Here is a 13,623-nt window from a genome sequence, read left to right as displayed (position 1 = left end):
GTTGCCATCAGGTTTGGGTTTATTACAGGTGTGCTGTCAGCAGTTTTGCAGCATGTTAGACACTATTTTGACACTGCTCAGGAATAAGCATCTGCTTTTTTGACTGTAACCATTTTATCCAGGCAATATTGTAGGAAAGTATGTTTTAAAACTAGATACAGATATAGGCCAGGTGTGGTCTTATTTCATTGGATTATTAAATTATAGATGACACATAAGACAAAATTTGCCTCTGAACATGGTATGAATTTACATAAATTGCACACTGTAAAGGAAAGATTTCAGGGCATATCAGGTAGAAATCACTTCTCTATATAACAACTGCACATTTTCAATTTTACTGAAGCTGATTGCTTGTTGGTTTGGGGAATACATTTTTTTTTTTTTTTTTTAGGAAATTATTCAGTTATGTAGCTATTTTTCAAAATGTAAGATTTGTGTTATCAGTAATTTTTTCACCAATAATAATAATTTTAATACAAATTATGCTTTTCTCACAGGTATGATCATACTGTAATCACAAGAGCTCTTTTGGAAGTTCTTAAATAACTAATCACTGTTTGATCTCTAAATAAATACTCAACATTCTTTACTAAATAGCTTTACATTAACAGATTAGGAAACGAGAAAACATTCACAATAGTGCCAGAGAGAAAAAAAAAAAAAAAAAAAACATTTACACAGGAAAAAAAAAAAAAAAAAAAAATGTTCTGTGAGTTGTGAAATGCTGTGAAATGTTGCCTGTTGAAACACAACTCAAAACTCCTGTCACAGCATGCAAAGCTTTAAACTCACTGCAAGGAAACGATTAAACCGAGTCAAAATATAAATGGGTAACATTAAGAAGTTGACAAAAAGTAGTTTTAAAAGTTGACAAGAGAAAGTTTACCTGAAACTTGCAAAACAAGAGAGTAGAGCCTACATGAGAAACATCGGAGGAGAGCAATACTCCACTGGCCATACACTTGAAGATATGAAGCGTGTTTAATAGGCAACTCCAGCTTTGAAGTGTGTGTGTGTGTGTGTGTGTGTGTGTGTGTGTGTGTGTGTGTGTCTGTGTGTGTGATCTCCTCCTCCACTCCACTGACAAGCGGGCTGTGTCTCATAACCTTGCGTTCCACCATAGAAATACTGTCTAGATAGGCAGTTCACTGTTGTTTATGGCGTCCGTTGTTATGGATCAGCTTGGGATCATGTTGCTGCTGTGAGTGCGTGCACGTGAATAATTTTATTTGCATTTTCAACAGATTCGTTCTATGTGAATTGCCAAGGAGCCAAGAAAAGGCGTTATACACCATACAAAAAATGTTGGTGTCATTATTAAATTGAATTTGATACAGTTTAAAAGGTAACGCCCCTTGAAACGGAGCGTTTTTGACAGAGAGTGAAAATGAGGATGGAAAAAGATAAATTTTTACAAATATTTCAACTTTATTGGTGCAAAAAAACTTTGCTAACTTCATAAACTAACCTTGAAAAACATAATAGAAAGATTTGAAAATGCATTTCATGACCCCTTTAACATGGTTTCACAGGGTAACATTTGGTTGCCTATGTTAACATGGGACATTGGTTTGAATGGGAACTGGTGATTGCACTTGCCAGAGCAGTAAATGGCATGTGGGAGTCTTTTATTTGCAACACTAAAGCATAGGCTTATATGTGTCGATAAATGCCTATCCTCTTAAATTACTTTTATTTATATTTAAAAACAATAGCTTGGTAAAGTTGATAAAACAATTACTGATCACATAGAAGGTCTGTTGGTCTAGGAGTAGTGTGTTTGCTAACCATGCATACAGACCTAGTTTCAAAACCGTGTCAAAGTTAATTAGAACAGACATCGATGAAACAAACTCGGTTTAATTATGATACCAACATTTTTTATAATGTGCAAAACGTCTTTTCTTTGCTCTTTGACAATTCGCATTAAACGAATCTGCTGAATAGGCAAGTAAAATTATTCACGTGCACGTGCACGCGCACATCCCCAGTTAACACGATCCCCAGCTGATGTGTAACACCTGGATGCACACAACTGTTGTCTAGGTAGGACACGCGCTAGGTTTAGTCACACAGCCCCTGTGGACGCTTATATAGGCGTGACCCCACTTTCACCACAGTAAACTTTTAATTATGTCAAACACATATCCCATATGCATCATTATCTAATTAAATGTCCTCGCGATGACAGTGCAATACATCATACGCATTAAGCGTGTGTGTGAAAATTAAACATCAAATGGAAAGTCACCACAACCATTTTCTGTTTTATTACTCACAGTGAATGTTTTAATTAATGGAATTTGTAAGTAGTTTAATTAGGCCTACTGTAATTTTTAAACCTTTAGCTAGTAAACGCCCTAAATTGTGTGAAAAGGGTTTTTATCTTCAAGAGGTTTTCTAACAGCGCTGATGTCATTACAATATTTGCATACTGAATTGTGATTGGCATTATATCTATCTATCTATCTATCTATCTATCTATCTATCTATCTATCTATCTATAATATATATATATATATATATATATATATATATATATATATATATATATATATATATATATATATTATAGATTGTACATCAGTTTTATTAATATTAATATTTATTATTTTTAAAAATATAACATTCTATTTTATTTTTTATTATATTATTTTACTTATATTATTTTTTAACAATTTCAGAAAAAATAAGGTGAGAGAGAAAGAAAAAAATTTCAGTATTAATATTAACATTTATTATATTTAAAAAATATATTCTGTATTTTTTGTTATATTTCTTGTATTACTTTTTTCAATTTCAGAAAAAATAAGTTGTGAAAGAAAAAATTTTCAGTATGTATATTTAGATTTATTAAATTTAAAAATATATAATATTCTGTATTCTTTTTTATTATATTCTTATATTTTTTTCAATTTCGGAAAAAAATAAGTTGAGAAAAAAAGAAAAAGTTTCGGTATTAATATTAATATTTATTATATTTAAAAATATAATATTCTGTATTAAATTTGTTACATAATTTTGTACAATTTCAGAAGAAATAAGGTGAGAAACAAAAACATTTTTTGCTGTAATAACAATATAGACATACAATATACAATTAAATACAATAAAATGGAATAGAATAAAATTAACTGAACATTCAACAAGTAAAAATAAATAAATAAAAAATAAAAATAAAAATAATACTATTTATCTCTATCTCACTTTGAGTTTGCAAACTTTCTGAATTAAATTGTACCTAAAAGTGTCCACTACCTAAAATTCTGTTCTATTGCTGACTTAAAAAAACCCCCCCTGATATTCCCCTAAGAAATGCAAATCAAGATTTGAATAATTTATATTTAGCCCTTTTTTTTTCTTTTTTTTTTCGCTTTTTCGCCCCCTGTTGACCGGTTTATGTGAGTTCGAAGCGCCATTTTGCTTCCATGGCAACGTGTAAACAAACCCAGAAAATGTAATGCAATGTACTGTTATTAAGGATACCAGAATAACTTCTTGACACAAGGGAAAATGAACAAGGCATTAGATAAAACCTCTCTAGCAGAGTCTTTTATACAGTTCCAGTAGGTACAGAGATATTACACATTATAATTTCAATCTGCATTGCTTTTCACTGCATCTTAACTTTCACTCAAAAAGAATTCAGGTTAAAAGAAAAGAGATCCAAGAGTTTAAGGAAGAACTTTTCCAACTAGAAGACAAGAAGCAAAGACTGATGAAGCTGGTAAGAATGATGCTCAGTCACAATCGGTCAGCCAAACTTCATCTATCAATTTGCGAGACAGTCCACATGTTCACATTATATGATGTTGAGTAAAATAAACACATGTATCAACAGCAGGAGCATCTGAGAGAGGAGCATGCGGGTCAGGTGAATGAACTGCATAATCAGTTGAAGGAGCAAGAGAGGAACCTGGAGCAGAGCGAGCTGGCATATAAAGACCAGGTGGAGAGCGCTGTCCAAAGCAACCTAGAGCTGAAATGTAAGCAAGAGAAAGAACTAGAAGGTACTAGAGTGACATCAATAAAGTTTCAAGCATGGATGAATAGAGAATAGAACAGAATTTTGAATTTGAAACTTTTTGGGTGCTATGACCAGAATTCTGTGAACTAGTTGTTTGTGTGATAGGAATGTGTATTAATATTTGTTATGCGTGTGTTTGTGTGAGAGAGAACTGTGCTGTAAGCTTGAGAGGCTGCAGGTGCAGCTGGAGGAAGTGCAGGCAGAGAGACAGGAATGGCTGCAGTATAAGAATGAGGGCAGCATGGAAAACCAGCAAAAGATCCAAAAACTGGGAAAAGATATTGCTTCAACACAAACGATATTCCAGGAGATGTCAGGTGTGTGTCATTCTTAAAATTAAGTCTTTTTCCAGGAAGCATAAAATGAGTTGCACAGAGAGATCACAGAATTTGAGATAGCTCTACATTTCTTTAAATGTTTTAAATTGTAATATAATTGTATTATGAATAGTGTAAGATGTAATACGATAACTGATAAAGTAATTCATTATGGTAATCAAAGTACTTTTGAAGAGGAAAAGCAGTGTAATACATTACATTTTATATATTGTAATCAGATTACAGTTACTGACTTTCAATTAATTGCTTTACTAGGGTTACGTATTTCTAAAATAATATTATTTATGTATGTTCATCTGTTTGTGTTTCTGTGACAGCTGAAGGGCGTGTCCCCTAACAAGTAAATGAATATGGAAGATATATAGACATTATTTTGAATTTGTTGAGCAGAAAATTGTTTTAAAAAGTAATGTGATTAGTAATGTGATTACATTTACCATGAAGTAATAAGTAATCTGATTACAAATTGAAAGAAGTCATTAGTAATTTGTTGTGGATAATTTTTTTTTAAAGTAATTTAGCCAATGCTGATTATGAAGTTATTACTTTACAAGTTATCACAGAAACATTTTTAGCTCAGCAGAGAATTATATTCCCAACTTTTTTAATATATTCAATGTGTACAGTCATTCAGGAGCTCAATAGTACATACTAGAGGAAGACCGATATATTGGTTTTACCAATTAATCGGTGCAGATACTTGCTTTTTGGAACTATCGGTTATTGGCAAAAAATCTACATTTAATTAAAAATAATAAATAAATAAAAATCTATGCCAATAGTTGCTAATTAGTAAAAAAAAAAAAAGCTTTTTTCAAGCTTTCTAAATTGACAAAATCAAAATATGCCCCGTCAGCACATTCAATGTATCTCCCAGTTTCATATCTTGTGAATAATAATAAACCTTATTCCTTATCAAACTTCATCTGGTAAAATATATAGGCTATAAAATGCTTAATTTGGCAAATACTTAAATCTATCACAGTATGAAAAGACAAAAGGTGTGTCCCAAACCGCACACTTCTGCACTATTTTACGTCATTTTCAAGTGTAAGTAGTGCGAGTAGTATGTTTACACTGAAAATGCAACAAAAAGAAGTGTACTACGAGTACCCGGATGATGCACTTTTTGAACAGTCACTTCGTGCACTCAGCGCACGCGGCTTGCTGAACATAGTGGAAGGGGTGGAGTTACCGGCAGCGGTGGCAATCTGGAAATCGTAAATAATGGAGAATATGCCAACTAGCGAAACTTCTGTGAAGACAGCACCTTACAAAAGTGAGTTAAACATTTTACCATCATACCATGCTGTGTGAATATGTATATTATTGAGATATATTAGTGTTGAACTGAGGGTGGATAGCGCGCTAAAGCTAGCGGCAACACAACGCTTGGGTTTGAAACGTCACTTCCATCAGCTGTTAAATGGCGAACACTTCCATGTGGTAAAAAAACGTTAAGTGTTCCATTTCGGACGATACTTCACTTTGAAAATTCATACACTACATGGCTGAGTGCATAGTACATTTTATAAGTGCATAATGTATAGTGTGTCGTTTGGGACACAGCTTAAGAACTTTTTTTTTTAAACTACTGGTCATTATGTAAGTTATGTTCTCTCTTTTTTCCCCAAATGTTTGTTAAAAAGCCAAGTCTGGGTCAAGAGTGAATAAATTGACTGTCAACAGTGTTACTCAAATATTATCACTTTAAACTTATACAGGAAAGAATGACTAAACATTATGCATTATTTATGAAAATGCATTTCCAAAGATTCCATGCGCTTGGAAGTTCTAGGCCTCCGTGTTAACTAAAGACCCAAAATGTTAAAAAATGTCAACTATGTTACCTAATGAAGGTAAAATGGTGGACTTTAGGTAACATAGGTGACATTTAAGCACATATACACATAATGAGAGTCGTTGAAAATATTTCGATTTAAAAACGTGTAATTTGTAAAATAAAATGTAAAGGTGTCACCCAACACTAGCAGCCATATAGAACATTTTGAAATTATGTTAAGTTGTTTAATTTTAAAACAGTGTTATGATGAAATTTTAAATTAAAAAAAATTATTGATCTCAATAATAACCTGCACATGTCCGGCCAACTGTGTTAGCTGTGTCAACTATGTTACCGTGATTACTCAGTTTCCTATTTATACTTTGTTGCCTCCTGAATAGTGTCAAGTGATTTCCACCCTAAGATAATTTTCTTCCAAAACGGCACAAATTAGACTTGCTCAAATTGTGTACTAGAGGTCAGTTATACATTGTTATAACTTCTTACCTAAAATCTTGAGGTTGATCAAAAATAAGTTCATCGACATGTTAAACATCAACTACCCATGTAAAGTAGGCTCAACTTAGGACTGAGTTAATAATATGTGCCTTTTTCAGAATACCTTCAGAGATCTCTGACAGATGCTGTTGAAGAAATTGACAAAAAGACAGCACAGCTTCATGATGAGACTATGCAACAGGCTGTTGAGGTACAGCAAACATGCTGCTGGGTGGCTGAATGCAGACTAAAGGGTCGTTCACTCAGGATGGGTTTTTATCTTTGACTGTTGCGGTGTGTCTCGCTGCTTTTTCAGCATCTTGTGCCATGAGCACATGAGTTTTAAAACGCTAAGTCAGTATAAAAGAACTTCAGCTTCAAAAAGTGTCTAGAGACACTTGCATTTTGTTTCATTAGTTGCGCTGTGTCTAGCTTTTTGAACACTTTTGGTGTGAACGGCTCACAAGCTGTTCTGTGCTACTGATGCTGTTTTTATGTTTCAGAGAGCATTTGAAAACCTGGACAATCACATTAAACGGAGCATCAAACTATATGATTGCCTGAAAAAAGAGGTGTGGTCAATATATTCCAGTATACATGCATCTTTTTGTACTTTCAATGGCTGTTTTTAAGATAATACAATATAAGCTATGTATTTTCCTACACCAGGTTGCCGTCTACATTAAGGAGGTCTCAGTATTTGAATCCACTGTCCAGCAATTAGAAAAGGAGAACTTGGAACTTGTGAATAAGCTTTTAAAAGACCTAGATGATCTTAGGTATGGGGTTGATACTAAAGCTGTGATACTGCTCTGGACTATTGCAGGTCTTAAGCTTCAACCAGACTGCTGAAAAATCTAAAGATTTAAAGTGTTCTGTTGTTCCTCCTAGCCTCGGGAATGCATTTCATGCCCATAATGCAAGGCTTGGGTCCTATGACGACACCCATCTGGACGTTACCATAATGAAAATAAGCCCTGAGGAAACACCAGGTAATTCAAATTGTTTTGTGTGTTCCTAATAACAGTAATGGCATGTCTAAGAATATGAAAAGACTGTTTTTTGTCCTCCACTGAGCAACTGGTGCTTATATTATTGGGTTTATTTTTAAGCATTGGCATTTTATGACCAATAGATGGCACCCCATCAGTAGACATACTGAAACAGCAAAGGAGAGTCTATTTATTTAGCTTTAATTAGCTCTTCTCAGCAAATAAACACATGCAAAACCAATAGCCTTCCGATAAAAAAATCTAAAGTTTAGGTCAGTGGTGATCATAGAACATTTATGTTGTCATATGTATTGGGTAGGGTAACACCAGTCATTGATTAGGTAAAACTTAAACTGGGATGTAAAACTCGGGCTTATAGTCTGTGACTAACTCTGTACCTAATTTGGTTGCACCATTTGTTCAGACTTAGCTGGGCTATTCTATAATTGCGGATACATTTAATGTCTGTAGGAAATCTCTTTAATAAATTATCATCAATGTACAGTACCAATGCTTAATTTCTTAGTATATCATAATATTTTTACAAATCACATCATTATATATGGGAAAATCAATATTTTCTGTTCCAAAAGAAGGCGTATATCACATAAAACCTTGATATTCAGCTGTCCGATTTGATTTTGTTGGTCATTCTACTTTGCAAATACGTATGAAAATGACATAAAAAATATACTTAAGATAGATTAAATCAAGACACTTGGTTATGTACTATAAACATAATAAGTGTTTATTGTGATATACCTACTTTTATATTTGTCCAAAAAAGTATTGTCAACTAAGTTACCCATTGGAAAACCCCATTTTAAAAAAGGTATAGTTTGCCACAATATCTCATTAATTGCACAAAATGGTGTCATTTGGTGTAAGGACTTACATTTATGTTCTCTCTTTTCTCCCCAAATGTAAGCCTATGTCAAGAGTGAATTAATTGACTCTCAACAGTGTTACTCAAATATTATCGCTTCAAATTATACAAGTCAATCATGTTACCTGGCAAAGTTAAAATAGTGGACTTTAGGTAACATAGTTGACATGTTCTACAAATAATGAGTTGTTGAAAAAAATTCAATTTAAAATATGTAACTTGGAAAATAAAAATTTAAAGGTGTCACTAAACACTAGCTGAACAGCCATTTAGAACATTTTGAACTCATGTTCAGTTCAATAACTTTTAGTGTGTTGATGAGATTTAAAATAAAAATAATCATTGACATGATTATAACCTGCACATGTCTGGTCAACTGTGTTACCTGTGTCAACTAAGTTACCATGATTACTCAGTTTTCTAATTATATTGTTACCTTCTGTACAGTTATGAATAGTGCCAAGTGATTTCCAAAGGGTTTTTTCTCCCTTAAGATAATTTTTTTCCAAAATGGCACAAATTTGACTTGCTCGGGAAAATATGATGACCATTAAATTCTGTTTATGAAACTAGAGAAGTATTTTGTAGTGCATAAGTTGAAACTTAGATCGCTATTACGCCACAACAAAGTTCCACAGCCTACTGTTAGCAGTTTTCTTATGGAGGCCTGGTTTATTGTCTAGTTGGGTGGTTTTTGTAGCATTAAGTCTGAATGCTGCCATTGGCACTGTACGGAATTGCCTAATGGCTCCCAAAGTCTAGGAAGTCGTGTTGTTATATCCACAGTGCATTACTGGGCAGCTCAGTGTTTTCATTTCCTCTTTAAACTTCATGTTCTCAGCAGTTTAAAGTAAATGGTATTTGAGTGCAAGCCTTACAATAGTTACAGTATACACCTACTCCCAACATTAGACTTATATTGACATTAACTTAATTTTGGATATTAGCTACCTGACATTTGTCACTCATAATGCCTGCGTTTCTGCAGAGTTGGTCGGCAGACCCCCATATACCCTCCAGCCCCTAGCGGAAGCCGAGGGGGCTCAACATAAAAGAGATGTGACTGATTCTGGCAGCATAACCCCTTCCATCGCACTTGACCTCAGCAAAATATTCTACAGCAGTGAGACTGATTTCATGGTAAGCCATTAAAGATTTTTACAGTAGGAAACTGTAAGACAGTGAAACAGCTCTTTTTATTTGGACTTAGGATGGCTGTCCTTTGTAGTATAGTCAGATAATAAATTAATGGAAAGATGATTATATTTATTCACTGCTAAAAGATGAATAAATAAGTAACAATGTATTTACATTAACAATAAATTACATACTTGTAACCAACAATGCTGGGATGGAGTTAGGCTAATGGTTGAGGATCAAATCTAGTAAGATCCCAATTAAAAGCAGCCCACAAACAGGAGACTTAATGTATGAATAATCTTTAAATTTCTGAGCAAGGCAATTAACCTCTGGGTGCTCATTGTAATTTGTGTACTGTAAATCACTTTGGGCCAGGGGCTACTGGCAAGCAACACATTACAACTCAAAAACAGTATAAATACTACATACGATGACTATGTATCATGAACTTTCTATCTGGAAAACTGTCTGTTTATAGAGTAATTATGCAAATCATACAGTATTTGTACTGAGAGCTGTTATACAAGATACTCTGTTTTGCTCTTTATTAGTCTTATAATGCTACTGTCTTTTGATATGGCATTAAAAATACCTCCTCTGCTAAATATTTGACTCAGTGTCGGCTGGTTCAGTTCTGGAAAATGCCGTTGGGTACTTGACTAAGTAGCTAACAGTCAAGCTACTCTTTTAAAAAGGTAGTTAGCAGCAACACTACAAGCTACTAACAAAAAGTAGCTAACTACATTGAAGCTATTTAAGGAAGAAAATCTTTTAAAAGAGTTATGAAATGGAGAATTACATTTTCCTTGATATTTAGATATATCAGATGTCAAAACTCAAAACTTCCTCCCCAGTCTAAAAAGAGTATTTATAGTCACCACCCTGCTGAAATGTCTCATTTTGAAGTCTGTCTGTTCGTGACGTCATTAAACATTACTCATTTGTAAAACGTTTCTTCATTCATGAATATTTCAAATGTCATGACTGTTTGATAGTATATGGTGCTGAGTGTTAACAGTTGTGCTTGAGATGAACAGTTCAATATATTCAGATGCAATGTGATGGATGTATGTTATGTGTAAACACTGCAAATTTTGTTTTATAATGTTGTGGAACTTGTAAATTCTCTTCCGATTGAGTTTGCTGAATTTGAGGGGCTACGTGATGTTAGCCAATCATAACAGTGGGTGTTTACGTTGAAGTTTTAAGGAGGCACTTAGGCCAAAACTGAGCGTTTCAGACAGAGGGACACAAACTGGGTGGAAAATGATCATATATTACTAAACTGTGACTGTGTTTTGGTGCAAAAAAAAAAAAAAAAACTTTAATAAAATTATCATTTGACCTCAGGGAAGATTTGAGCACTTCATGACCCCTTTAAAATTAAATATTAAACATATTAAATAATGTCATCTTAATATATTTTATAAACGTATTTAGCCTATATATTTTAGTCCATATAAATACAGATATTTATACCTTTAGTTATATATTATACAGGATCCTTACTGCTTTTGTACCACCTACAGTAAATACTGATTCTGTTCTGATTCAGAAAATCAAAGAGTCTAATATGGTGATAAACAGCAATTAACTAAATATTTCACAAACTGAAGTGAAGTGACCATTGCACAGGGGTTCAAGTGAATCATTTATTCCAAGGGAACCCATTCACTGAAATGAAATGGACTTCCCAATGCTCCATATCAGTGAATCATTTATTTTAACCAGTTAATTGACATGAACAGCCCGAACGAACAGATTCACATAAATGATTTGGACGGATCATGATGATTGCTTTCTCGGCTGTATTGCTGCATGCACAATTCAATGACTAAACGCTACACTGTTACTGGTTAAAAGTATTTGCTTTGGATAAAAGCGTCTGCTAAATGAATAAATGTAAAAGTAGCTCGTTACTGGAGTTATAGGTACAGTATGAAAGGGAAAGTGTGCATTTTAGGGACTGGTTATTTAATTTTTGTTTAATGAAAGTTTTTCACCTTTTTTCCTTTACAAGTTAATTTTAAAAGGACAAATTCATTTTTCAAGTACAAATATTCCATGTAGTCTCCATTCAATTCCATTGTAAGTGCCTTACTATAATATCGATTTTGGCTGTCGATTGAGCTTAACTTGTACTGAACCTAGAATATTCCTTTAATATGAGGTTATAAAAACTACATTTATAATAATTGGAAAATAGTTTGAAATAGTTTTAGATTAATAATAGCATGTCACACCCCAGGATACTGCTGAAAGTGCTTGAAATTGTGTCAACTATCCCTTTAAAGCTCGATATGACCTCCATGTTCACATTTCACCAATAAATTGTGCTTTAATCAAAGTAATGTAAATAGTTTTTGTCACACCTATTTTTGATTAGCAATGAATTTATGAGCAATAACACACCATCTCAGAAGGGCCTTTTATGCTTCTGTTTATAAGAGATGTTATCAGGCAAAATATGCAGGAATGGCTGCGCCAAAGGCACACTTAATCTTAAATCGGCCCTTTCAGTGGCACATTAGTGAGATAAGGCCTGTGGAAACACAGTGTCTGTAATTTTCCCACTGCTAGTTCCAGCCATCATGGGCTAGAATATAGATGACATGAGTAGGGCTGGGGAACAGTCGCTGCTCTTGTTGAAGAAGCCAAACAGGAACCTGCTTTGAGTGTGCATTTGCATTTGTGTTTGTGTGAAGGGGCTGATGCATCTGGGCCCATTGGAGCAGAGGTTCCTGTGTGTGGTAGGTAAGGCTGCTACCCTACACCCACTACCATCGGATCTCCAGATGTCCCAAACTGAGAAGTGGCCTGTTACCTCACAGATCATCCAGGAGTTTCAAAAGCCACAAACATCAACACAGTGTGGAAAAACAGACACAAATGACACCTGTTTGTCACAGATTTAGTTGTTCAAAGCTTGAAAATCATACTTTGGATAAAACAATTAAAATACAGGGAATTTTAAAGCAGGCTTGTCTTTTTTTCCTCCTATCAAGAATACTTTAACCTTATTAACACTCAATGTTAAAAAGAGAGGCCAAACAAAGGTCTTAAAAGCATAGTTAATCGAAAAGAATAATTCTGTCATTATTTACTCACTATCATGTTTCAACCATATGACTTTCTTCGTTCCATTAAAAACAAAAGATGTTAGGCAGACTGATTGCCTCAGTCATTTTATTGTAAAGAAAAATAAATGCAATGAAAATGAATGAAGACTGAGACTAACATTATGCCTAAGGGGCTGTTCAGGCCGAATGACTTCTTCCAGTCACAGCACAATCCAGCTGTGCAGGCAACACGCAGCTGGTCAACGGAGAATGGCCAGATTGGTTTGAGCTGACAGAAAGGCTACAGTAACTCAGATAACCACTCTACAATTGTAGTGTGCAGAATAGCAACTCAGAATGCACAACACTTCAAACCTTCAGGCAGATGGGCTACAAAACCAGCAACAATTATACGAATATTTATGATTACTCGATCGGCATATCATGTAAAAATGTAAGATTAACAGTCCTAGTTGACTTTTTTTTTACTTAAACATGAGACGCTTCTATGTGAGACACGTGCAATTGTCAAAGACGTCATCTATTGCATACATGTATAGAAAAATTATTGAAAAAGCGCAGATGGGCACAAAAACACATTCGTTGTGAATGACCCCAAACATCCCTATTTGTGTTCCACAGAAGTCAGTCGTATGGGTTTGAACAAACGCCAGAGGATGAGTAAATGACGACAGAATTTTCATTTTTGAGCGAACTACCAGCTGAACAGTCAACATAAAGTTTAATGTAAAACAACTTAAACACAGACACACACAACGTGGCCGCGTGCGTCTCTCTCTCTCTCGAACTGGTGTCTCCGGCTCCCCTTTATCTCGCTCTCCCGCTGATCAACTGATTCAGCGCCGGCCGTGCACCCTAACAGCCCAGCCACGCCAT

The 13,623-nt window shown here is 34.3% G+C and overlaps 2 protein-coding genes across 8 annotated transcripts in view; one reads left to right on the top strand and one right to left on the bottom strand.

Moving 5' to 3' along the window:
• LOC127433916 (synaptotagmin-like protein 2) overlaps nucleotides 1–1,032 on the bottom strand; it is a 26,731-nt gene extending 25,699 nt beyond the window's left edge. For 4 of the 6 annotated variants that reach the window (XM_051686266.1, XM_051686257.1, XM_051686260.1 and 1 more), the window contains exon 1: nucleotides 890–1,032. The gene's annotated coding sequence lies outside the window, so the exon portion shown is untranslated. The remainder of the gene's footprint in view (nucleotides 1–889) is intronic. The other 2 variants (XM_051686262.1, XM_051686263.1) reach the window with 1 other exon arrangement.
• LOC127433925 (coiled-coil domain-containing protein 83-like) overlaps nucleotides 1–13,616 on the top strand; it is a 14,434-nt gene extending 818 nt beyond the window's left edge. The window contains exons 1-10 of one of the 2 annotated variants that reach the window (XM_051686299.1): nucleotides 3,309–3,569; nucleotides 3,646–3,730; nucleotides 3,845–4,013; nucleotides 4,180–4,347; nucleotides 6,769–6,860; nucleotides 7,153–7,221; nucleotides 7,319–7,428; nucleotides 7,541–7,641; nucleotides 9,516–9,667; nucleotides 12,373–13,616. In XM_051686299.1, the coding sequence (XP_051542259.1) occupies nucleotides 3,517–3,569; nucleotides 3,646–3,730; nucleotides 3,845–4,013; nucleotides 4,180–4,347; nucleotides 6,769–6,860; nucleotides 7,153–7,221; nucleotides 7,319–7,428; nucleotides 7,541–7,641; nucleotides 9,516–9,667; nucleotides 12,373–12,582 (1,209 nt within the window). In that variant the 5' untranslated portion in view covers nucleotides 3,309–3,516 and the 3' untranslated portion in view covers nucleotides 12,583–13,616. Of the gene's footprint in view, nucleotides 1–3,308; nucleotides 3,570–3,645; nucleotides 3,731–3,844; nucleotides 4,014–4,179; nucleotides 4,348–6,768; nucleotides 6,861–7,152; nucleotides 7,222–7,318; nucleotides 7,429–7,540; nucleotides 7,642–9,515; nucleotides 9,668–12,372 lie in introns of those variants that run through there. The other variant, XM_051686300.1, reaches the window with a different exon arrangement.
• The last annotated feature ends 7 nt before the right edge of the window (nucleotides 13,617–13,623 follow it).

Source organism: Myxocyprinus asiaticus, chromosome 43, assembly GCF_019703515.2.
Source record: "Myxocyprinus asiaticus isolate MX2 ecotype Aquarium Trade chromosome 43, UBuf_Myxa_2, whole genome shotgun sequence".
NCBI lineage: Eukaryota > Metazoa > Chordata > Actinopteri > Cypriniformes > Catostomidae > Myxocyprinus > Myxocyprinus asiaticus.
The sequence above is the reverse complement of the archived record's forward strand: the minus strand, read 5'-3'. Positions and strand labels throughout refer to the sequence as shown.